Source organism: Aquarana catesbeiana, linkage group LG08 (genome assembly GCF_042186555.1).
Source record: "Aquarana catesbeiana isolate 2022-GZ linkage group LG08, ASM4218655v1, whole genome shotgun sequence".
Classification (NCBI taxonomy): domain Eukaryota; kingdom Metazoa; phylum Chordata; class Amphibia; order Anura; family Ranidae; genus Aquarana; species Aquarana catesbeiana.
The window spans coordinates 288,794,046-288,818,226 of NC_133331.1; the positions used below are offsets into that span (position 1 = coordinate 288,794,046).

A 24,181-nucleotide genomic window follows, 5' to 3' on the forward strand; every position below is an offset into this window, starting at 1 on the left:
TGGAAGACAGGAAGTGATGTCAGGTATAGACAGGAAGTTCTGGGTCAGAGGTGAGTCAGGAGGAAGTAGAGAGGAGACATTGCTGGAAGTGGCAGCAGAGGAGGTAAAAAGATCTTATCTTCTATTTACACCCAGTAACCCCCCCTCATGTCCGTCCTCTTCCTCCATAGTCACTGTGATGTCTTTTATCTCCAGCAGATGATGATACACACATATTGGGTTTGATTTACTAAAACTGGAGTGTAAAAAATCTGGTGCAACCCTGCATAGAAACCAATCAGCTTCCAGGATTTTTTTTTTTTTTGTCAAAACTTAATTGAAGAAGCCGATTGGCTAAGTTGCAGAGCTGCATCAGATTTTGCACTCTCCAGTTTTAATAAATCAACCCCGTAGTGTGGAAAAGTAGATTAACCCCTTCAGGGTCATAACATTTCCTCACGGGGCCAGAACATTGTCTTCGTTTTCGAGATGTGTCACCTTCTTACCTTAGCAGTCTCTTGTAACGAGGGATGAGATTTTAAATCAGATTGTACTGAAATTTGCATTTCCACACCCTTCCGTTGAAGATACCAACCATCCCCGTGTCTGACCACCTCCGCCATGTACCTCGGACTCCACTGTCCTTCCTGCTGGTCCATGGATGATGGAGTGGAGGGTAATCCATTCTTCGATCTCCCCTTTAGTGAATGAACCCAGAAGTGTTGAGTATTTCATCACTTCGAGGTTCACAGCTGTCATTCCCTGGTCACTGTGGCCAGTGGAGGAGCTAATTAAAGGAGGTGGTGTTGGAATCCTCCTATCCCCTCAAAGCACTTTTCAGGTTCTTCATCCACCCTCTACTCTGTACCTCTCCTCATTTGAAGCTTGCTGTATTTGTCTATTTTCTCCAGTTTCGTTGAGAATTGCTGTAATCTAACGGCCTCCTGGACTATAGATGTAAAAATTAATATAAGTTTAATAATACAAATTCTAAAAACTTAGATACATGGGGAAATTGGTATCACAAGTTTACAAGTTCAATGGTATATATCCACATGAAATCATAGAAATCCACCTAGTTTACATCACTCTTGTACAAATATACAGAGTGAAACTCTACGCGTTTCAAGATTATGCGTCAATCCTCTTCATCAGGAGCTGGTGTTTATAGAGGTTTATGATATTTACAATTTACTTAGTTATAGTTTTATCACCATGTCTACTGACCGGGAATGTGGAAACCAGTTATCTTGGATACAGGAAAAAGGTTGAAGGTTGAGGACAACCAATCAGGGAAAAAAGGTTGGCTGTGCTGACCCCAACGATAACTCAGACGACGGGAGCAAGGAAGGCCGGAAGACAATGGAGATCAAAAGGGGGAGCCAAATGAGAGGGGACTGGCCCCCTATGTAGTAGTAATAAAGTTAAGCGTAATTCTGTTCTCTGCTTTCAAAATATATATATATATCAAATACAAATATTAACTTGTATGTGAAAAATGTAAAATTGCCCCAAACTTTACAACTGATCTCCAGGGAATGGAGTGGTTACAGCCAATCTCCAGGGAATGGAGAAACACCATGAACAACCTAAATAGCATCACCTTTCCATAGCATGGCCAGCCCCACTGCAAGATGTAAATACTCTGATTTAGGTTCAGAGGGCCATGAAAAGCACTTTTACCTACCCCGATCATCTGCACCCCAGCGACTGGTAGAAATGTGCACTGACAAAAAAGTTGTTTGTTTTCGTTTCATCCGTTTTTTTGCTTTTATTGGAAATTCGAGAATTCGGATATTCGAATTTTCGGATATTTGAATTTCTGAAATTTTCGGATTTTTTAAATTCTGAATTTTTAATTTTTCGAATTTCGGAAATTCACAAATTAGACAATCCGAAAATTCAAAAATCTGAAAAAAAGAAAGAAAATCAGTAAAATTCGAAATAATAACTAACTATTAAATTATAGGTATTGGAATTTCCTTTCAAATTTGGCTGTTTGTAAACGTAACGAATACAAATTTATCTGAAGTTACGAATTATCCGAAATAACGAATGCCGCATCTAAACAAATGAAATGGAACAAATTGATAATAAATAATAATAAAAAGGTTGTATTATTATTATTGTCATTTATTATTATTAGATAGTTAAGTTCCATTCTTTTAGATACGGCCTTTGTTATTTCAGATAATTCGTAACTTCGGATAAATTCGTACTCGTTACGTTCACCAACAGCCAAATTTGAAAGGAAATTCCAATACCTAGAATTTAATTAATCAGTTATTATTAGTTCGTTATTTCAGATTTTCGGGTTTTCAAATTTTCGGATTTTCATTCTTTTGAATTTTCAGATTTTCATACTTTTTTTCGGATTTTCAAATTTCCGAAGTTTCGAATTTCTGAAATTTCCGAATTCGAATTTTCCAATTTCTGAAATTTTCCGAATTTCCAAATTCAGAAATACGAAATTCACTCATTTTGAAATTCGGAAATTCAGAAATTTCGGAAATTGAAAAATTCGGAAATTGAAAAATTTTGGAAAATTCGGATATTTCGGAAATTGAAAAATTCAGAAATTTCGGAATTAACGAATTTGTCAAAATTTGTTAAAAAAACGAATTTGGAACTAAACAAATTGACTGGTAATCTCCTCTGCTCACCTTCGCTCTGGCAATGCATTGTCCCTCGATGTGGTCACATCCAGTGAAGGGCTATGGGCTCCTCAATGTTTCTGATGATGTCAAAAGGCCTGCAACTGCCAGAGCCTAGGCGAGAACCTAGAGTCACGAAGCCTGGGCTGGGACCATTCTTACAACCCAGAAGAGCCGGCAGGAATGAAGAGATCAGGTAAGTAAAAGTGTCTAGAATAAAAAATGTCCCACTGCAAGGGAACCATTTTGAAGGCTTAGATGCAAGTTTAGATGAAGATCATTATGGGAGTGGTGAATGGGGAGCCTGCATACCCAAGATGATATGTAAGCAGTTGGAGAGGATTGTTCACTTATTCAGCCAATCGCCGGCCTCATGTGTGAACTGGGGCTGTATTGGTCGGTAGATGTACCCTGCCTCTAGTTTGTGTGGCCCTACCAACGTTACTACTATCGACCATAATAAAAACAACATTTGTTCAGAAGAGGTAAAAAAAAAAGCAAAACAATATTTGTATTCGCCCAATTGGCACAACAAGAATGTACATGTAGAGTTGCTGGACAAAAGATTATTAAAATGTTGTTATAAATAGGCCCCTAAGTAACCCAAACTTCATGTGTCACTTTACACCGGGGGCATAGCTGCCAACTGTCCCGAATTTCCCGGGACATTCCCGGGACTTGGACTTCATTCCCGGATTTGTGGCGTCCCGGGAAATGTCCCGAAAAATTCGGTTCCGGTTTTTGAAACCGCCGCCGCTGCCGCCGCCGCCGCCGCTAGAGGTCGGCGGCCGGCGGAGACATTGTCTCCGCCGGCCGCCATTTTGTTGGAGTTCAGGAAGACGGCTGGGGGGGGGGGCTAGACGAAGCTTCTGCGTCGCCGCCCACCCCCTGCCCCGCTCCGCCTCGGCCCGCCCCGCTCCGCCTCGGCCCGCCCCGCTCCGCCTCGGCCTGCCTCGGCCCGCCCCGCCTCGGCCCGCTCCGCTCCGCCTCGCCCCGCCTCGGCCCGCCCCGCTCCGCCTCGCCCCGCCTACCCCCCGCCCCGCTGCCAGTCTGATATGGAAAGGGGCGGGGGTTCTAGGTGGGGGGTGAGCGCGCGCACCGCTGTGGGACACGATGTGAGTGGGGGGGGGCACAGGGGACACCTGATGTGAGTGGGGGGGGGCACTGGGGACACCTGATGTGAGTGGGGGGGGGCACTGGGGACACCTGATGTGAGGGGGGGACACCTGATGTGAGGGGGGGGGCACTGGGGACACCTGATGTGAGGGGGGGACACCTGATGTGAGGGGGGGGGCACTGGGGACACCTGATGTGAGGGGGGGACACCTGATGTGAGGGGGGGGGCACTGGGGACACCTGATGTGAGGGGGGGACACCTGATGTGAGGGGGGGACACCTGATGTGAGGGGGGGAGGGCACTGGGGACACCTGATGTGAGGGGGGACACCTGATGTGAGTGGGGGGGGGCACTGGGGACACCTGATGTGAGTGGGGGGGGGCACTGGGGACACCTGATGTGAGTGGGGGACACCTGATGTGAGGGGGGGACACCTGATGTGAGGGGGGGACACCTGATGTGAGTGGGGGGGGCACTGGGGACACCTGATGTGAGGGGGGGACACCTGATGTGAGGGTGGGGGCACTGGGGACACCTGTTTGAGTGGGGGGGGCACTGGGGACACCTGATGTGAGGGGGGGGCACTGGGGACACCTGATGTGAGGCGGGGGCACTGGGGACACCTGATGTGAGGGGGAGCTCCGCCGGGGACTCCTGATGTGAGGGGGGGCTCCGCCGGGGACTCCTGATGTGAGGGGGGGCTCCGCCGGGGACTCCTGGTGTGAGGGGGGGCTCCGCCGGGGACTCCTGGTGTGAGGGGGGCTCCGCTGGGGACTTCTGATGTGAGGGGGGCTCCACTGGGGACTTCTGATGTGAGGGGGGCTCCGCCGGGGACTCCTGGTGTGAGGGGGGCTCCGCTGGGGACTCCTGGTGTGAGGGGGGGCTCCGCCGGGGACACCTGATGTGAGGGGGGCTCCGCCGGGGACTCCTGATGTGAGGGGGGCTCCGCTGGGGACTCTTGATGTGAGGGGGCTCCGCTGGGGACTTCTGATGTGAGGGGGGCTCCGCCGGGGACTCCTGGTGTGAGGGGGGCTCCGCTGGGGGCACCTGATGCAAGGACGGACTCTGCTCGGACATCTGAAGCAAGGACGGACGGCTGGTGGCAGGCGACGTGGCAGGTGACACGCTCAGGGATCCCACTGATTCTGCATTATGGTGAGTTGAATGATTTCATTTTATATTACAATGTAATAATAGAAATAATGCGCTTCAATCATCCTGACACCATAACAACCATGGTGCCGGGATGATTGAAGCATTAACACCAGGTGTTTGGAGTATCTTTATCTGCTGATTGTTAAACTTTCTAGAATACACATATTTTTATTGTGTAGGATCTGGGGCTGCTGTCCCGTCATTTCCCTCTCTCTCCCCCTCTCCCCCCCTCTCCATCCCTCATTCATTTCAGACTCTAACCACACCCTCTAGAGCCACGCCCATTTAAGCCACGCCCACAATTTCGCGTAAACCACGCCCATTTTCGGCGCGTCTGTTTTTGATAGGCCACGCCTGCTGGTGAATGCCCCGCCCCCTAATTATTGGACAGCTCCGCCTACAGCCACAAAAGTGTCCCACATTTTTTTTTTACAATGTTGGCAACTATGCGGGGGGGCAGCCGGTATAATAAATACTTATATCCCCATCCTAATATTGTATAACCAATACAGTCCAGATAATTCTCCTCTATTCCTCTACAGAGAAACCGGCATAGATCACATGACCACATCACTGAGGATGGAGGAGGACCGGAGTCACATGACTGAGAAGATACTAAACCTCACCCTGGAGATCATCTACCTGCTGACCGGAGAGGTGAGGAGGATTCTGGGAGGTCACATGACATCACTCTTATCTCTATTAATAAAACACAGACCTGACCGGAGAGGTGAGGAGGATTCTGGGAGGTCACATGACATCACCCTTATCTCTAGTAATAAAACACAGACCTGACCAGAGAGGTGAGGGGGATTCTGGGAGGTCACATGACATCACCCTTATCTCTAGTAATAAAACACAGACCTGACCGGAGAGGTGAGGAGGATTCTGGGAGGTCATATGACATCACTCTTATCTCTATTAATAAAACACAGACCTGACCGGAGAGGTGAGGAGGATTCTGGGAGGTCACATGACATCACTCTTATCTCTATTAATAAAACACAGACCTGACTGGAGAGGTGAGGAGGATTCTGGGAGGTCACATGACATCACTCTTATCTCTATTAATAAAACACAGACCTGACCGGAGAGGTGAGGAGGATTCTGGGAGGTCACATGACATCACCCTTATCTCTATTAATAAAACACAGACCTGACCGGAGAGGTGAGGAGGATTCTGGGAGGTCACATGACATCACTCTTATCTCTATTAATAAAACACAGACCTGACCGGAGAGGTGAGGAGGATTCTGGGATTCTAACATGATATTCCTATTGGTTCCCCAATACAGAGATTTCCTCTTGTGAAGTCAGGTGATCATATGACCATCACAGTGCCTCCATGTGACTCCCTAAAACCTGAGAGACACAACATGGAGAAGATTCTAGAAGTCACCAAGAAGATGATGGAGCTGCTGACAGGAGAGGTGAGGAGGATTCTGGGAATTCTGGGACATTATCCAGTAACAGACAAGGGATGTGTCTGGATGGTGACTGTATCATTGTGTGTGTCAGGTTCCTATAAGGTGTCAGGATGTCACTGTCTATTTCTCCATGGAGGAGTGGGAGTATTTAGAAGGACACAAGGATCTCTACAAGGACGTCATGATGGACAATCAGCCGCCCCTCACATCACCGGGTAAGAGGAGACTTTATTGTAAAGGAGAGAGCAGTACGGAGGGTCCACCTAGATCCCCCATCATCTGATAAACACATAGAAACAATGTATTCAGTCAGTGTGTGTGTTTCCTACAGATGGATACAGTAATGGGATCCCACCAGAGAGATGTCTCCATCCTCTGTATTCCACACAGGAAGGTCACACCATCCCTCATCGTCATCAGGTAGATGGTCAAAAATGATTGCTGGTATGATTTTTATACAAGCCATTTGTGTTATAAAGAATGTTTTATTATATATTTAGAGTGGAACCTTGGGGGATTATAACATTGTTGTTAAAGAAGAGTATAAAGAGGAGGATGGGCAATATGGTGTGATGAAGGGGCTTTCTGTAGAACCCAAAGATCCCTACAAGGACAATATGATGGAACCACCTAATAAGAGAAAACTGCCAGAGAGATGTCCCCGTCCTCTGTATTCCCGGCATTCCACACAGGAAGGTCACACCATCCCTCATTGTTACAAGGTTGGTGGATGGAGCATCTAGAACAGTGGTTCTCAACTCCTGTCCTCAGGAACCACTAACAGGCCAGATTTTAGGTATTACCTTGCGGAGATGCAGACTAGAATACTGCAATCACTGAGCAGCAAATTATATCACCTGTGATGTATTTCTGTTAACTTGCAAACCTGGCCTGTTAGTGGGTCCTGAGGACTGGAGTTGAGAACCACTGATCTAGAACATGGACTTGTGGAGATGATGTGTGGATTTTTTTTACGTGAGCTTATATTTTACAGATGTTATTGTTGATCCTTCTCTTGGTGTAGGGTGAAGATCTGATAGAAATAAAAGTTGAGGTTAAAGCAGAAGAAGAAGAGAGGTATGTGAGGGATGATCAGCAGTCTATGGAGGAGGATGGAATAACGGGGACATTTATAGAGGAGGACACTCCTACAGAGATCAGCACAGGTGGGTCATTAACACTAAATTCATTACTCCACCCATACTGCTCACTGATTGGTCCAGAGTAGGGCAGGAATCCATTTACTAGTTACCTTGAGGTGAGTCCTGGTTTTGGGGAACCAATAAGCTCATGTCTAGTAATAATCTTTGTATATCTATTTTAGTAGATGGACGGGAGATGAGGAAAACCTCAGAGGATTGTCTCACTTTGTCTCCAGACTGTAAAGTAGAAGATGAGGACATCACACAGTATAGTCCAGGAGAAAACCCGGCTACCTCAAATGTCCATCCGGCACCACACAGTGTAGATGGACCATCATATTCCTCTTATCCTGAGGAACCTCAGACTGTGCGGGACGGAGCCGGACCATCGTATTCCTCTTATCCTGAGGAACCTCAGACTGTGCGGGACGGTGCCGGACCATCGTATTCCTCTTATCCTGAGGAACCTCAGACTGTGCGGGACGGTGCCGGACCATCGTATTCCTCTTATCCTGAGGAACCTCAGACTGTGCGGGACGGTGCCGGACCATCGTATTCCTCTTATCCTGAGGAACCTCAGACTGTGAGGGACGGTGCCGGACCATCGTATTCCTCTTATCCTGAGGAACCTCAGACTGTGCGGGACGGTGCCGGACCATTGTATTCCTCTTATCCTGAGGAACCTCAGACTGTGAGGGACGGTGCCGGACCATCGTATTCCTCTTATCCTGAGGAACCTCAGACTGTGAGGGACGGTGCCGGACCATCATATTCCTCTTATCCCGAGAGGGACAGTGCCGTCTTTATAACATGTAAGAGGTTCCCCTGTACTGAGTGCGGGAAGAGTTTCTATTTTCAATCCACTCTTAATATGCATAAAAGATGTCACACGGGGGAGAAGCCGTATTCCTGTCCTGAGTGTGGGAAATGTTTTTCAGCTAAGTCACATCTTAACAGACATCAGAGATTGCACACGGGTGAGAAGCCATACTGTTGTCCTGAGTGCGGGAAATGTTTTTCAGATAAGTCGCATCTTAACAAACATCAGAGATGGCACACGGGTGAGAAGCTGTATTCCTGTCCTGAGTGTGGGAAATGTTTTGTACAAAAATCAGACATTGTCTCACATCAGAGGTCTCACACGGGGGAAAAGCCGTATTCTTGTACTGAGTGCGGGAAATGTTTTTCGGAGAAGTCCAATCGTAACAGACATCAGAGATCACACAAGAAGGAGAAGCCACTTTCCTGTTCTGAGTGCGGGAAACGATTTGCAAAAAAATCACAACTGGTCACACATCTGAGGTCACACACGGGGGAGAAGCCATTTGCCTGTCCTGAGTGCGGAAAATGCTTTTTAGACATGTCCCGTCTTTACAAGCATCAAAGATGGCACATGGGTGAGAAGCCGTACTCCTGTCCTGAGTGCGGGAAATCTTTTTCAAAGAAGTCAGATTTTAACAAACATCAGAGGTCTCACACGGGGGAGAAGCCGCATTCCTGTCCTGAGTGAGGGAATTGTTCCTCACTGAAGTCCTGTCTTCCTGTACATCAGGGGTCCCACACAACCCTCGAGGTGTATTAGTGAGTGCGGGAAATGTCTTGTATGTGAATGTTGCTGGACATGTGGGGAAGAAGCACACCCTGATATACACCTCAGATATACTCCATGGCTGATCTTCATCATGTAAGAAACAGTTGATAAGGAGATCAGAGATCACCAAAGACATGGATGAAGTGTTGTACCGTGTTGGCCATTGATAGCAGGAGAAAAATAAAAATGGAGTCATTACCTCTCATTGGTAAATTTTGTGGTGTAAATTTTTTTTCTCTTTTGATTGAACTAGATGGACTTGTGTCTTTTTTCAACCAGACTATCTATATGTAATAAACATTTACAGGTCTAGTTTAAAAAAAATTGTTGACCAAGTGTGACGAGCATTCGCCGTACTATGACAAATTCTGGTCGTATTTTATTTCATAAAGTGATTTCCTATGATCATTGGCTCCATCTAGTGGCCATAATGTGGAATTTCAGGTTGTTCAGGAGAGATACCTCATTATGGCCATTAGATGGGGCTGACAGTCATAGGAAATCTCTTTGTTGTCCTTCACGCCTAAGGGTAATACAAATGTTAATGCCTAAGCTCAATTTTTCAACTTTGACATGTGTTAGTAAATCCGTACATATCATCACAACTACTTAGTCCGTAGGGTTCAATATTGAGTTGGCCCACCCTTTGGGATGAGTTGGAGCGGAGACTGTGAGCCAGGCCTTCTCGTCCAACATCAGTGCCCGACCTCACAAATGTGCTTTCCCATAGACACACTCCTAAACCTTGTGGACGGCCTTCCCAGAAGAATTGAAGCTGTTATAGGTGCAAACAGTGGGCTGGGCAGTGGGACAGGGTGAAAAATTCCCCTCAGGCTGTCTAACTTATATATTCAAATGGCTGCTGTCTGCATTCTGGGAGTTGTAGTCTGGACTGCGCTAAAGTTCCTGGTGGCGGTGGGTGGAGAGAACTGAGCAGCGGCGCGCAGCATCCAGAAACTACAACTCTTGGAGACTGACTCTTCAGAGGCGGGGCGCACGGCGGGTCACGCACGTCACGTGACTGCAGACATTCCAAGTCTCCCACATTTGGCTGCGGGCCCCCGGACACTTGAGAGCGCTGGGCCAGAAGACAGAGTAGCTGAATGGAGTACGGCTGCTCTGTCTTCTGTCTGTAGCCAGGGGAGGGGGCGGGACGGAGCCGGGAGCGCTCTGATGGTGGACAGTGAGGCTGTGCTGGTGGACACTGATGAGGTGGCACTAATGGGCTGAACTGGTGGGCACTGAAAGGCTGCACTGGTGGGCACTGATGAGGAGGCACTGAAGGACACTCATAGGCTGCATTTAATTGGCACTGGTAAGGCTGTGGCACGAATCGTCACCTCCCTGAAATGAGTTTTTGCAGGTTAGGATGTCTGTGACTGGCTCAGGCTGGGTGCTGGATGGCTGCAACTTGAAGTTTTTTAGAGAGACAGTCACAGAGAGAAGAAATAACTGACTGAGAGCAGCTTACTTTTCCACTACAAGTCCCGGAGTCCTTGGACTGGAGGCAGGCAGAGACCGGGGCGTGACTGGCCCAGGCTGGACGCTGGCTGCAACTTGAAGTTGTCATCACCCCCCCTCAGGAGGATGAGTTGCCATCGTCATCACTGAGGTGAGAGATCCCATTACCCTGTCCCAGTGCCCTGCCCACCCAGTAACCTCAAAATAGGAAATAGCCCTCAACACTGTCTGGCTGTCAGGTTCTGTGCTGTCCATGGCCTGTGGGTCCTTCTGGGAGCTGGCCATGGCTTGTGAGTCCTGCTGGCCATGGCCTGTGAGTCCTTCTAGCCATGGCCTGTGGGTCCTGCTGTCCGTGGCTGGCCTGTGGGTCGATGGACCACTTGACTGGACTTGCCCCCCTGGCCTAAGGCTGCCAGCCCTCCCCTGCTACGCACTAAGACTGGGGGGCCATTAAAGTTCATGTGCGTGTTAAGGCAGGCCTCCCAATACTTTTGGCAATGTAGTGTATAAGGAGATACAGTACATAAACACACAGCACAAGGCCGTGCCCACACTGAGACGTTTCTCGGGGCTGCAAATCCTCTGAGCTCCACAAGGTGGTGATCTCACTTCTACCCAGGCAAGTTTCTATGGAAGACAGGAAGTCTCTATGGAAGACAGGAAGTGATGTCACATACAGACAGGAAGTTCCGGGTGAGAGGTGAGTCGGGAGGAAGTAGAGAGGAGACATTGTTGGAACTTGCAGCAGAGGAGGTAATGGGATATTAATATTATACAGGATTTATATAGCGCCAGCAGTTTGTTCAGCACTTTATAACATGAGGGCAGACAGTACAGTTACAATACAATTTAATTCAAGAGGAATCAGAGGGCCTGGCTCATTAGAGCTTACAATCTAAGAATATTATTTTATATTTACACCCAGTAACCCCCCCGTCATGTTCCGTCCTCTTCCTCCATAGTCACTGTGACGTCTTTTATCTCCAGCAGATGATGATACTCACATATATAGTGTGGAAACCTAGATTAACCCCTTCAGGGGCAGAACATTCCCCCACTTACCGGGTCGGAACATTTCCTTCATTTTGTAGTTAAATTTCAGTAATATGTTCCTTTAACCGCTTAAGCCCCTGACCATTTCGCTGGCCAAAGACCAGAGCACTTTTTGTGATTCGGCACTGCGTCGCTTTAACTGACAATTGCGCGGTCGTGCGGCGTGGTTCCCAAACAAAATTGACGTCTTTTTTTTCCCCACAAATAGAGCTTTCTTTTGGTGGTATTTGATCACCTCTGCAGCGACAATTTTGAAAAAAACGCATTATTTTTTGCTTTTTGCTATAATAAATATCCCCCAAAAATATATAAAAACACATTTTTTTTCCTCAGTTTAGGCCGATACGTATTCTTCTATATATTTTTGGTAAAAAAAAATCGCAAAAAGCGTATATTGATTGGTTTGCGCAAAAGTTATAGCGTTTACAAAATAGGGGATAGCTTTATGGCATTTTTATTATTTTTTTTTTTTTTTACGAGTAATGGCGGCTATCAGCGATTTTTATCGTGACTGCGACATTATGGCGGACACGTCGGACAATTTTGGCGTGATTTTGGGAGCATTCACATTTATACAGCGATCAGTGTGATTAAAATCGTATTGATTACTGTGTAAATGTGGCTGGCAGTGAAGGGGTTAACACTGGGTGGCGCTGTAGGGGTTAAATGTGTCCTAGGGATGTGTTCTAACTGTAGGGGGGATGGGCTAGCTGTGACACATCACTGATCACAGCTCCCGATCACAGGGAGCTATGATCAGTGAGACTGTCACTAGGCAGAACGGGGAGATGCTTGTTTACATTAGCATCTCCCCGTTCTTCCTCTCCGTGAGACGATCGCGGGTACCTCCGCGGTGATCGCGTCCGCAGGACCCGCGACCCGACTCACGGAGCTCCCGGAACGCAATGGCACGGCGACAAATTCAAAGGGACATACAGGTACGCCCATTTGCCCAGCCTTGCCATTCTGCCGATGTACATCGGTCGGGAACCGGTGAAACAAAGACCACTGACAATAAATAGACAAGACAATGACCATCCTGACCATACATGGCCTACAAAGGACAATTATTACACCACACAGGCAGATTAATCCCTTCAGGATCAGAACATTCCCCCAGTTATGGGGCCGGAACATTGTCTTCATTTTGTTGGTGTGTCACCTTTCCCACCAATCACCTTCTCACCTCATCAGTCTATACTAACGGACTATATGACTTTTATTAGTAGTGGGGGATGGGGGGATTGGAATATGTATGTCTTTATTTTAGAAGATTCAAATAGGAAGAAAGAGGGAAAATGTCATTTGGAGAAAGAATGTCCCGAAAACAAATCTTTCTATATTGATCCAAGTCTCAGATATTAATTCACACCATCCCTCACCATGATCAGGTAGATGGGTAACAATCACTGATAGGATTTATACACAAACATGTTTGTTACAATCAATGTTTTATTATATATTCAGAGTGGAAACATCGGGGATGAGAATATTGTAGAGTAAAAAGAGGAGGATGAAGAGTATGGAGTAATGAAGCAGCTTTCTGAAGGACACAAGGACATCATGATGGAGCAATCAAGTAACAGAAACCCACCAGGGAGATGTCCCCGTCCTCTGTATTCCCGGGTTTCCTCAAAGGAAGATCACACCGTCCCTCACCATCATCAGGTAGATGAGGAACAATTATGAATAGTTATGACTTATACACAATCATGTTTGTTACAATAAATGTTTAATTATATATTCAGAGTGGAAACCTTGAGGATTATAATAGTGTTATTAAAGAAGAGTACAAGCAAGAGGACAAGGAATATGGTGTAATGAAGGAGCTTTCAGAAGGACACAAGGATATGATGGAGCCACCTAATAACATAAACCCACCAGAGAGATGTCCCCATCCTCTGTATTCCTGGGATTCCATACAGGAAGGTCACACCATCCCTCACCATCATCAGGTAGATGAGGAACAATCACTGATAGTATCATTAGGATCTGTACATTATCGGCATTGTTACAATTGATATCATTTTTATTATATATTCAGAGTGGAAACCTGAGAGATTTTAAAGTTGTTGTTAAAGAAGAGATAAAAGAGGAGGATGATGAGGATGGGGTCATGGAGGAGTCAGAGTTTCCAAAAGGACACAATGATCTGTACCAGGACACCATGGTGGAGTCCTCCAGCTACAGAAACCCACCAGAGAGATGTCCCCGTCCTCTGTATTCCCGGGATTCCACACATGAAGGTCACACCATCCCTCACCATCATCAGGTAGATGATGAACAATCACTGGTAGTTATACATTATGCACAAGCATGTGTGTTACAATAAATGTTTTATAATGTATTGCAGATTGGAAATCTCGGGGATGATAATATTTTTGTCAAAGAAGAGTTTAAAGAGGAGGATGAGGAGTATGGGGTTATGGAGGTGTTTTCAGAAGGACACAAGGATATTATGGAGCTGCCTAGTAACAGAAACCCACCAGAGAGATGTCCCCGTCCTCTGTACTCCCGGGATTCTACACAGGAAGATCACACCATCCCTCACTGTTATAAGGTTGGTGGGACGGAGAATCTAGAACATACACTTACAGTGACAATGTGTGGATTTTTTATGTGATCTCACAATATTAAAGCTCTTATTTTACAGATGATATTCTCTCTCATTTTCTTGGTTTAGAGTGGAGATCCAATTGATATGGAATTCAAGATTAAAACAGAAGAAGAAGAGAGGTATGTGAGGGATGATCAGCAGTCTATGGAGGAGGATGGAATAACGGGGACATTTATAGAGGAGGACACTCCTACAGAGATCAGCACAGGTGGGTCATTAACACTAAATACATTCCTCTACCCATACTGCTCACTGATTGGTCCAGAGTAGGGTGGGGACTGGGTGATATCAGCCTGTAATCCCCTGGTCACTTTCCTGAGCTGTGTTCCCCATCCTGTATTCCTGTATTTCTCTCAGATAATCTTCCTTCTCTGTGCTGCAGACACAATTTATGTATCTAGACTGGATTTATGGAAATTCTGGGGTTCAGCTGGCAGCAAAATGTTGATTTTCACTATAGGCATTGCTCAACCTAGGCACCAGTGTCATGTGTCTTGGGTCTTCTGCCCCATGCCAGGGTATAGCAGGATCTCTATCTTTGCAATTCTCCCGGGTTTACTTACTTTGTTGTCTGCTGGCTGTGTAAACATTTAAGCTTCCACTGATTACTGAATACCAATATTATGAATCCTGACCCTTCACTATATAATTTATATTACGCATTACATACGCTTGACCCCTGCACTATATAAACTATGTTGTACATTACATAATTCTGATACTATATAGTCCTATCTGTTGTATCTTATACAATATGTTGTACATTACATAGTCCTGACTTCTCCTCTCTCCCCTCTACCCTCTGCTATATATACACATAATATGTATTCTCTTTTGTTACACCCATTTCCTACCAGCTGGACATTTTATATCGGATGATTTGATTGGAGAACAGACTTTTACATGTTGATAATAATGTGATAACATCCTCCAACTTTGGAACCTTCAACAGAAAGTGATAATGAGGGAGGAGTCAATAACCCAATGATGGTGGTCTTCAGGATCAGTCCAGTCTTCATCTTGGTTGTTCTCCCCCATCCTCACTCTCTGACCTCTGGTGGGGCTCCGCCCCGCTGTTATTCATGACTAAATCATGGACTAAATAAGGAAGTGCAGGACTTCTTGTGTTAGGAAGATGGCAATGAGTGATAGAGGGGGTGGGGTCACTCGTCCTATAATCCCCTCATCACTGTCACTCCTATAAAAGACAGTTCTCGGTTCCTCACTCTCTGACTAAGGTCCATGAATAAAGAAATGAACTGGTAGGAGATCAGAGGACCCATTTACTGATTACCTTGAGGGGGGAATTGTAAGATCCTCAGAGACAAAGCTGCCTGATGTGGGCGGAGTCCTGGTTTAGGGGAACCAATCTGCTCATGTCTAGTAATAATCTTTGTATTTCTATTTTAGTAGATGGACGGGAGATGAGGAAAACCTCAGAGGATTGTCTCACTTTGTCTCCAGACTGTAAAGTAGAAGATGAGGACATCACACAGTATAGTCCAGGAGAAAACCCGACTACCTCAAATGTCCATCCGGCATCACACAGTGTAGATGGACCATTGTATTTCTTTTATCCTGAGGAACCTCAGACTGTGCGGGACGGTGCCGGACCATCGTATTCCTCTTATCCTGAGGAACCTCAGACTGTGAGGGACGGTGCCGGACCATCGTATTCCTCTTATCCTGAGGAACCTCAGACTGTGAGGGACGGTGCCGGAACATCGTATTCCTCTTATCCTGAGGAACCTCAGACCTTGAGGGACGGTGCCGGACCATCATATTCCTCTTATCCTGAGGAACCTCAGACCTTGAGGGACGGTGCCGTCCTTCCAACAGATAAGAGGTTTTCCTGTACTGAGTGCGGGAAGCGTTTCCATTCTGAATCTAGTCTTAATATGCATAAAAAATTTCACACAGTTGAGAAGCCACATTCCTGTTCTGAGTGCGGGAAATGTTTTTCAACAAAGTCGCTTCTTCTCAGACATCAGAGGTCTCACACGGGTGAGAAGCCGTATTCCTGTCCTGAGTGCGGGAAATGTTTTTTATTGAAGTCGCATCTTGACAAACATCAGATGTCACACACGGGTGAGAAGCCGTATTCCTGTCCTAGGTGCGAGAAATGTTTTTCACAGAAGTCGAATCTTGAGACACATCAGAGATCTCACACGGGTGAGAAGCCGTATTCCTGTCCTGAGTGCGGGAAATGTTTTTCAGTTAAGTCGCTTCTTCTCAGACATCAAAATTCTCACACAGGTGAGAAGCCGTATTTCTGTCCTGAGTGTGGGAAATGTTTTTCATTGAAGTCACATCTTGACAAACATCAGATGTCACACACGGGTGAGAAGCCCTATTTCTGTCCTAAGTGCGAGAAATGTTTTTCACAGAAGTCCAATCTTGACACACATCAGAGATCACACACGGGGGAGAAGCCGTATTCCTGTCCTGAGTGCGGTAAATGTTTTTCAGTTAAGTCGAATCTTGACAGACATCAGAGATTGCACACGGGTGAGAAGCCGTATTCCTGTCCTGAGTGTGGGAAATGTTTTTCGGATAAGTCCAGTCTTTCCAAACATCAGAGCTCACACACGGGAGCGAAGCCGTATTCCTGTCCTGAGTGTGGGAAATGTTTTTTAGATAAGTGGCATCTTTCCAGACATCAGAGATCACACACGGGTGAAAAGCCGTATTCCTGTCCTGAGTTAGAGCTGCACAATTAATCGTTAAAAAATCATGATCTCGTCCCAGATGCCAATCCCCAGGTAGCACGTACATACACATGTTTTGGACTTGTCCCTTGATTATGACATTTTGGGCCGGGGTGTTTGAAAGTATTATTATCCGGCTTCAGCTATCACTGCCAGTATTGCCGGAATTGGCCCTGTTAGGTATTCATGAAGACGACCAGAGACCCAGGTATACGAGAATACTGGTCTCATTCTTACTTTTCTACGCTAAAAAAGAAGTATTAAAGAAATGGTCCTCGCCCTCGCCTCCGAGAGTGGAGTCCTGGGACTCAGCTATCAATGCAGTGCTTCCTATGTATAAAATTACATTTCTAAATAGGGGATGCCCGCAGAAGTTTGACCGGATCTGGTCGCCTTGGGTTGAGCAATTCTAATCCTTCATTGCAGTGGGTCTTGGGTGTTACCTCCTGGTGGACAGCTGTGGGTGTGCGATTCGCCCCTTCCCCATTACATCATTACCAGGCAGGAGTGTATTATTCTAATTTCTTTTGCTTTATTTCATTTCCTTATCCTTTGCTCTCTTGTATGCACATTACTTGAAAATTGTACACAACCAATGTATGTCTGTCAATTGTTATATGATGTCTTCTCAATAAAGACCAACCTTGCTGTTAAAAAAAAAAATTAAAAAAATCGTGATCTCGATTCACCTCCCCTGACGATCTCTCCTGCAGAGGTTGCCGATTCTTTCATATAAACAAGTGGAGAGACTTTATCTGCTCACTCAGCTGTCAAAAGAAAGCATGGAGGCATTCTGCCAAATCTTTTAACTTGAAACATTGTAACTAAGCTTCCTTCTTAGATCAAAGGGATAGAACTTCTGTGTAAATAAATAATCTGGGCAATCTGCCAAGTTTTCAACAACATGTAAATGCAGGAAGTTTAACCACTTAAAGTCTAAATCTTTTTCTGGCACTTCTTTCTTAAGTTAAAATCAATATTTTTTGCTAGAAAATTACTTGGAACCCCTCAAACATTATATATATTTTAGCAGAGACCCTAGGGAATAAAATGGCAATTGCTGCAATATTTTTTGTCACACTGTATTTGTACAGCGGTCTTTCAAATGCAATTTTTTGGGAAAAAATATACTTCAATGAATAAAAAAAAAAATGAAACAGTAAAGTTAGCCCAATTTTTTTTTTGTTTTAATGCGAAAGATGATGTTACGCCGTGAGAATCGTGATCTATCTTCTAAGCAAAAAAATCGTGATTCTCATTTTAGCCAGAATCGTGCAGCTCTATCTTGAGTGTGGGAAATGTTTTTCACAGAAGTCCAATCTTTACACACACCAGAGATCTCACACGAGGGAGAAGCCGTATTCCTGTCCTGAGTGAGGGAATTGTTCCTCACTGAAGTCCTGCCTTCCTGTACATCAGGGGTCCCACACAACCCTTGAGGTGTATTAGTGAGTGTGGGAAATGTCTTGTATATGAATGTTGCTGGACATGTGGAGAAGAAGCACACCCTGATATACACCTCAGATATACTCCATGGCTGATCTTCATCATGTAAGAAACAGTTGATAAGGAGATCAGAGATCACCAAAGACATGGATGAAGTGTTGTACCGTGTTGGCCATTGATAGCAGGAGAAAAATAAAAATGGAGTCATTACCTCTCATTGGTAAATTTTGTGGTGTAAACTTTTTTCTATTGATTGACTTGTGTCTTTTTTTCAACCAGATTATCTATTTGTAATAAACATTTACAGGTCTAGTTTAAAAAAAAAAATGTTGAGCAAGTGTGGCACGCATTCACCGTACTATGACAAATATTGGTTGTATTTTATTTCATAAAGTGATTTCCTATGATCATTGGCTCCATCTAGTGGCCATAATGTGGAATTTTAGGTTGTTCACGAAAGATACCTCATTATGGCCACTAGCTGGAGCTGACAGTCATAGGAAATCATTGGGTTATCTCCTTCACGCCTAAGGGTAAAACAAATCTTAATGCCTAAGTACAATTTTGCAACTTTGACATGTGTTAGTAAAACCGTACATATCATCACAACTACTTTGTGCCTCCAGGTGGATTATACCGCGTTTGTTTCAGGACAAATTGGGCTTTCATTTGGTGGTAAATGGTAATGGATATCGCCTGATTTTTTTTTTTTTTTTATTATCAAGGAAGAACTGGCCCAAAATAGTATGTACTATTGGTAATTAATAGTAATACTCGTTTTAGAGTCCTATAATCAACACATATTCGCACTCCACCATTTTCCTTTCTGACCACCACTATTGGGGATGCATACAGGCTTTTAGACTCAGCAATGATGTTTTGATCTTTCATTTTGTGCAAGCACTCTCGAACATTATCCAGATCTTTAAGAGTTATGTGCCTGGGTCTTTCTCTAAATGGGGTGCTATCTGTTAGGGGAATAATGTGCTGAATCCTTTTAGCACATCCAACATCCATGTCATCAGTAGAGAAAACATCATTGTATTCCATTAGCTGCTCTTCTAGCGCTTGTTTTTGTTCTGCGGGACTATCAACATCATTCAGGTGAAAGTTTAGATTGGTTTCTTTCTCCTCGACCTTGGCAGGGTAGGAGCTAATGGTTTCCACTGGGTAACAATAGGCTACTTCTTTCCAGGCTGGTATTATAACTGGGTATGTGGTATGTTCCGAACAGTAACCACATCCAATCTTGGACATTTTAAACTATAGTTTATACTTTCTGATACTATTTGCCATTCTTTGCAGCCTCTAGCAGGAAAAAGTTTCCGGTTGCACAATTTCCACATAAACCCGAAACACTCTCACTCCCCCGGCTGGAAGTTCTATGGGATGCCATGGATTTCCCATACACCCTCCAGGAAGATCAGGAGCAAAGGTTTGGCAGATATTTTGAAGCTCCGGAGCAACAGGCAGTGATGGTAGAGGAGGTTCCTGTTGGGGCTGAAGAAACCATATGAAAGCAGCCTCAACATTGGAACCCACAATCATAGGAGCATACTCGTTACCCCCAGGTGGAGGGCTCACATAAGCAATGACTTAAAGTGGGGGATCCTCATAGGCTATCACACCAGGAATGTGTAGCTCAACTTCTAGGCAACCATCCATAAAAACAGGATTTTCTCCCACACCATAAACAGGCATAGTGTCCACAGGTTGCAAAGGGAGGGGTTTAAGTGTTGCTGATAGAAGGGCCTGTATATGATAGTCAGCTTAGATCCAGTATCAGAGCAATAGTGGGTATATCATTAACAAATAATTTGAAAGTACATCTGCGGCCTATTCCAGGTAGTTTGGTAAACATTTATTGATTTTCCCTGTTTTCTTTTGTACACATGTCCAGCTTTACTGTGAATTTCAGAACTATCAGCCAGCAATGGACACTGATGAACTGTGTGGCCTGCTTGTCCACAGCGGAAACATTTAATGTGGAAGAGAGGCTTATCACTGTAGGTTTTATCAGCAGATTGATCTCTAGGCTGTGGGAGTCCACCCACTTTATTGCTTTAAACAACAGTCTCGTTTTTGTGCTCAACCAAAGAAATCTGTTTAACTTTGCTCTTAGAAAGGGTACTAAAAAGGATATCAGACTCTTGTTTCTTTACTTCAGTCATAGTTTCAGTGAAAGTAAAGTATCTCTCTCTCAAAACAACTCTTAGGACCGGTGACATTGGGTGATGTGGCAGTAGCCCCTTTATTATTTGAGCAGTCCTTAATTTGTCAACATCTGTAGGAGAGATTACCTTTTCAGTGAGCAATCTCCCTAGAAGCACTTCTAGCCTCCTCACAAACACAGAAACATCCTCTTCCTCTTTATGTTTTGTCTGTTTAAAATCAGTAAGCATCTGATCAGGGTCACAGTGCTGTTCGTAAGCATCTGTCAAAACATCAATATATTCTTGAGCACTGGTACTCACATGAGTGTCCTTGTAAGCTCTAATGATAATGGATGCTGGTGGTCTTAAACTTTCCATGATACTGTCACGAGGCCCACGTTCCTGATGTGAGACTGAAGTAGTGGGGAGGCCTCTATCACTTACCTGGTAGAAGAGCCTGATTGGACAAGCAAGGCCTCCCTTACACCTCTGACGTTGGGCCTCTGATAGTGTGAACAGAAGGCACCGGAGTGCAGAGTCGCACGAGTGCCAAGAAGTCTTTGCCGGCAGCAGGGCGGCTGACCTAGTAGGGCTGGTGAAGTCACTGGAAGGCTTCAGCAGGAAGACCGAGGCAGCTGATGCAGATGGCAGCAACAGAGTGGCTGGGTCATACAAGGCTAGAATTGGATGCAGGGTATAGGCAGGATCGTAGTCAGGAGGCAAGCCAGGTCAAAAGCCGGATCAGTAAAACAGAAGCCAAGGAGAAGACAGGAGATTGGTCACAGGACAAGCCAAGGTATGTACAGGTGGAGTTCAAGGGATGGTCAAGACAAGCCAGGTGGATAACAGGAATCAAGATACAGGTTCTCAGGAAACAGGATGCACAGAAGCTGAAAACGAAGCAGCACTGGAGCTAGGTACTGGCTGAGCCTAAATAGTCTCACTTGGCACCAGCGTCAATCATGAGTGCGCTCAAGGGTCGATGTGCACAGGGATGCGCGATGGCTTCTGTTCGCCAGTTTGTGCATGCGCACTTTATGCGCCAAAGCTCAATTGCTACGAGCAACAGGGATGCGTGTTCTTCTGCGCCTCAGGGTTCTTCTAGGGAGACGAATCTGTCTGCTGGCATGTGCATCCTGACAGCCTCCTCTGCACCTCAGGTCCTTGAAGCCTCTGGAGATGGAGACAGAGACTTGGTGGACACCGAGTGGCACGGGTGCCAGGGGTGTGGAGCACTGTGCAAGCCTTGGTCCAAAATCCCAGCCGATGTCAAGTCCAGTTTGGCAATGAAGTATAAAAGGGTTAATTAGAAGAAGAATGGTCGAGATCCAAGCTGGGGTCGGTTCCAATCTGGCAGCTGAGTACAAAAGGGATAAAGAAGTAGAATGGTCAAGGTACAAATCCGAGGTCATTGGCAAGTAGTAATCAAGAGTAGTCAAATAGGTTTCCAGGTCACAAAAAGTTCAGACAGATCACACACTAGCACAGGAACAAGGGGGGACTGAAGATAATCCAGCAATTTGGCAGTGTCTGGGCTTATATAGGTAAGTTTGAGGTCACTTCCTGTGCGCCTCCTGGGCATTTTCCTGCCTTATTCCATCAGGTTGAGGTCACTTCCTGTGTGCCTCCTGGGCATTTTCCTGCCTTATTCCATCTGGTTGAGGTCACTTACTGTGCGCCTCCTGGGCATTTTCCTGCCTTTCTCCATCAAGTCTTCTGCGCAGGTGGGGGTTGGCGCACCGAGGAGTCTTTGGCCCATGCTCAGTAGGCACGGATTTCCTCTTGCGGCAACGCGCCATTGGTGCATGCGTAGTAAGCCCTGGACTCTTACAGATACGCTGTTTTTTCTTTTCCTCCTAGCAGGTCCATTCCTCTATCACTTGTTGTGCAAAATTTTTCCACATCTTCACCAGCGGGGACAGGTAGCACGCCTGAAAAAGACTTCAATTTGCGATAAGATCCAGCATGTAAATTCTGAGCAATGGCTTCAGTGACTTTTAGCGGCAGGTGCTCAATATTTGTTTCCTGCTTAGCGGCTGTAGCAGTCAACATTACCGTTTTATCCTGAAGAAGCAGTTGTATTCAATGGTTCACACTTTACAGGCAGGGCTGGTAACTTCCGCCTTACTGGAATTGAGATTACTGGAAATACTACAGCACAACCAACAACACAACCAACTACTTTTGCTCCTTTTGAATATATTCAAAAGGACCCTTTAACTGGATTTAAATCCACCTCACTGAGACGGAGATAATGGGTATACAGTTCATAACTCTCATCTTCCTCTCTTTTATCCACCTTTAGTGTCTCCTGCAGTCTATGGGCGCTCACAGTGATAGGTACATATGGAATAGCAAATGTCCTTTTAGGTGGCAGTCCCTCTTCCAGGCCCCGCTGCCTCACAGCTTCTGTTGATAACAGTGACATGGTTGTTCCTTAATATCCTGATCCAAGATATTGATCTCAGCGGTGCCTCCAAATGTAGCGCTATTCTTTTCACACTCTGCGGCTACTGAGATATGATGTGCCACCTGTAGAGTATTTAGGAGCAGAGTCTTCATAATCTGTGTGATCAGGACAGGATCTCTAACATGCGCAGTGCCTCCACTCAATTGGGGCTTGTGAATAGAAAGTGAAATCCCAACGGAGAAATGTATCTCCACATAGACAGTAATCCACACAGCTTTGTATTTGAAAGTCCATGTATTGAAGAAATAACATTCAGTGAACCATCCAACATGAGGTATTTTCCAGACAGGAACATGAAATCATTACCAGTCTCTATGTATGTCTCAGTGAGGAGAAACTGCAGCACTTACACAGTCTGTTCTCTCTCAGCAAGAATTCACTGTTCTCTTTCTGCCACATGTCTCTCTCTCCGACCACTTACCTCATCCTTGGTGAGAGAGAGATCATAGCAGCCATATTGAAAAGGGGCAAACAAACACTGCATAACAGGAGTATACACTTGGCAAATGGGCAAAGAAATTATCACATCACTACAAGTGTATAAGGATATAGAGAACATACACACACAGCACAAGGCCGTGCTCGCACTACGAGACATTTCTCGGGGCTGCAGTTCCTCTGAGCTCTACAAGGTGGTGATCTTCTCACTTCTACCCAGACAGGAAGTCTCTATGGAAGACAGGAAGTGATGACAGGAAGTTCCGGGTTAGAGGTTTGTCCGGAGGAAGTAGAGAGGCGACATTGCTGGAAATGGCAGAAAAGGAGGTAAAAAGATCTAATTTTATATTTACACCCAGTAAGCCCCCCCCCCCCCGTCATGTCCGTCCTCTTCCTCCATAGTCACTGTGATGTCTTTTATCTCCAGCAGATGATGATACACACACATATATAGTGTGGAAACCTAGATTAACCCCTTCAGTGTCATTTCCTCACCTATAGGGCCGAAACATTTCATTAATTTTGGAGATAAATTCTAGTAATATGTTCCTCTAAACATACAACACTGACAATAAATAGAGAAGAAAATGACCATCCTGACCATACATGGCCTACAAACGGAAATTATTACACCACACAGGCAGATTAACCCCTTCAGGATCAGAAGGTTCACCCAGTTATGGGGCCGAACATTTTCTTCATTTTGGAGGTTTGTCACCTTTTCCACCAATCACCTTCTCACCTCATCAGTCTTTACTAACGCATTATAT

The 24,181-nt window shown here is 45.4% G+C and overlaps 3 protein-coding genes across 3 annotated transcripts in view; 2 read left to right on the forward strand and 1 right to left on the reverse strand.

Moving 5' to 3' along the window:
* The window catches only part of LOC141106783 (uncharacterized), a 258,502-nt gene that overhangs the window by 41,997 nt on the left and 192,324 nt on the right, over positions 1 to 24,181 (reverse strand).
* Positions 32 to 9,278, forward strand: LOC141104692 (uncharacterized). The gene is made up of 8 exons (XM_073594364.1): positions 32 to 103; positions 5,448 to 5,562; positions 6,201 to 6,335; positions 6,424 to 6,547; positions 6,664 to 6,752; positions 6,833 to 7,054; positions 7,357 to 7,498; positions 7,657 to 9,278. The coding sequence occupies exons 2-8, from the start codon at positions 5,467 to 5,469 to the stop codon at positions 8,982 to 8,984; spliced, it is 2,136 nt and encodes a 711-aa protein (XP_073450465.1). The 5' UTR covers positions 32 to 103; positions 5,448 to 5,466; the 3' UTR covers positions 8,985 to 9,278.
* The window catches only part of LOC141105440 (uncharacterized), a 91,835-nt gene continuing 78,837 nt past the window's right edge, over positions 11,184 to 24,181 (forward strand). Inside the window, 4 exon segments of the mRNA XM_073595295.1 lie at positions 11,184 to 11,279; positions 13,047 to 13,247; positions 13,328 to 13,534; positions 13,624 to 13,851. Coding sequence (XP_073451396.1) covers positions 13,110 to 13,247; positions 13,328 to 13,534; positions 13,624 to 13,851 — 573 coding nt within the window. The 5' untranslated portion in view covers positions 11,184 to 11,279; positions 13,047 to 13,109.

Excerpts from the sequence above, each read along its gene's own strand:
- LOC141104692 (XM_073594364.1), top strand. The coding sequence starts at position 5,467 with ATGACCACATCACTGAGGATGGAGGAGGACCGGAGTCACATGACTGAG. Across the intron at positions 5,563-6,200 it reads TCTACCTGCTGACCGGAGAG|AGATTTCCTCTTGTGAAGTC; the intron begins GTGAGGAGGATT and ends TCCCCAATACAG. Across the intron at positions 6,548-6,663 it reads GCCGCCCCTCACATCACCGG|ATGGATACAGTAATGGGATC; the intron begins GTAAGAGGAGAC and ends TGTTTCCTACAG.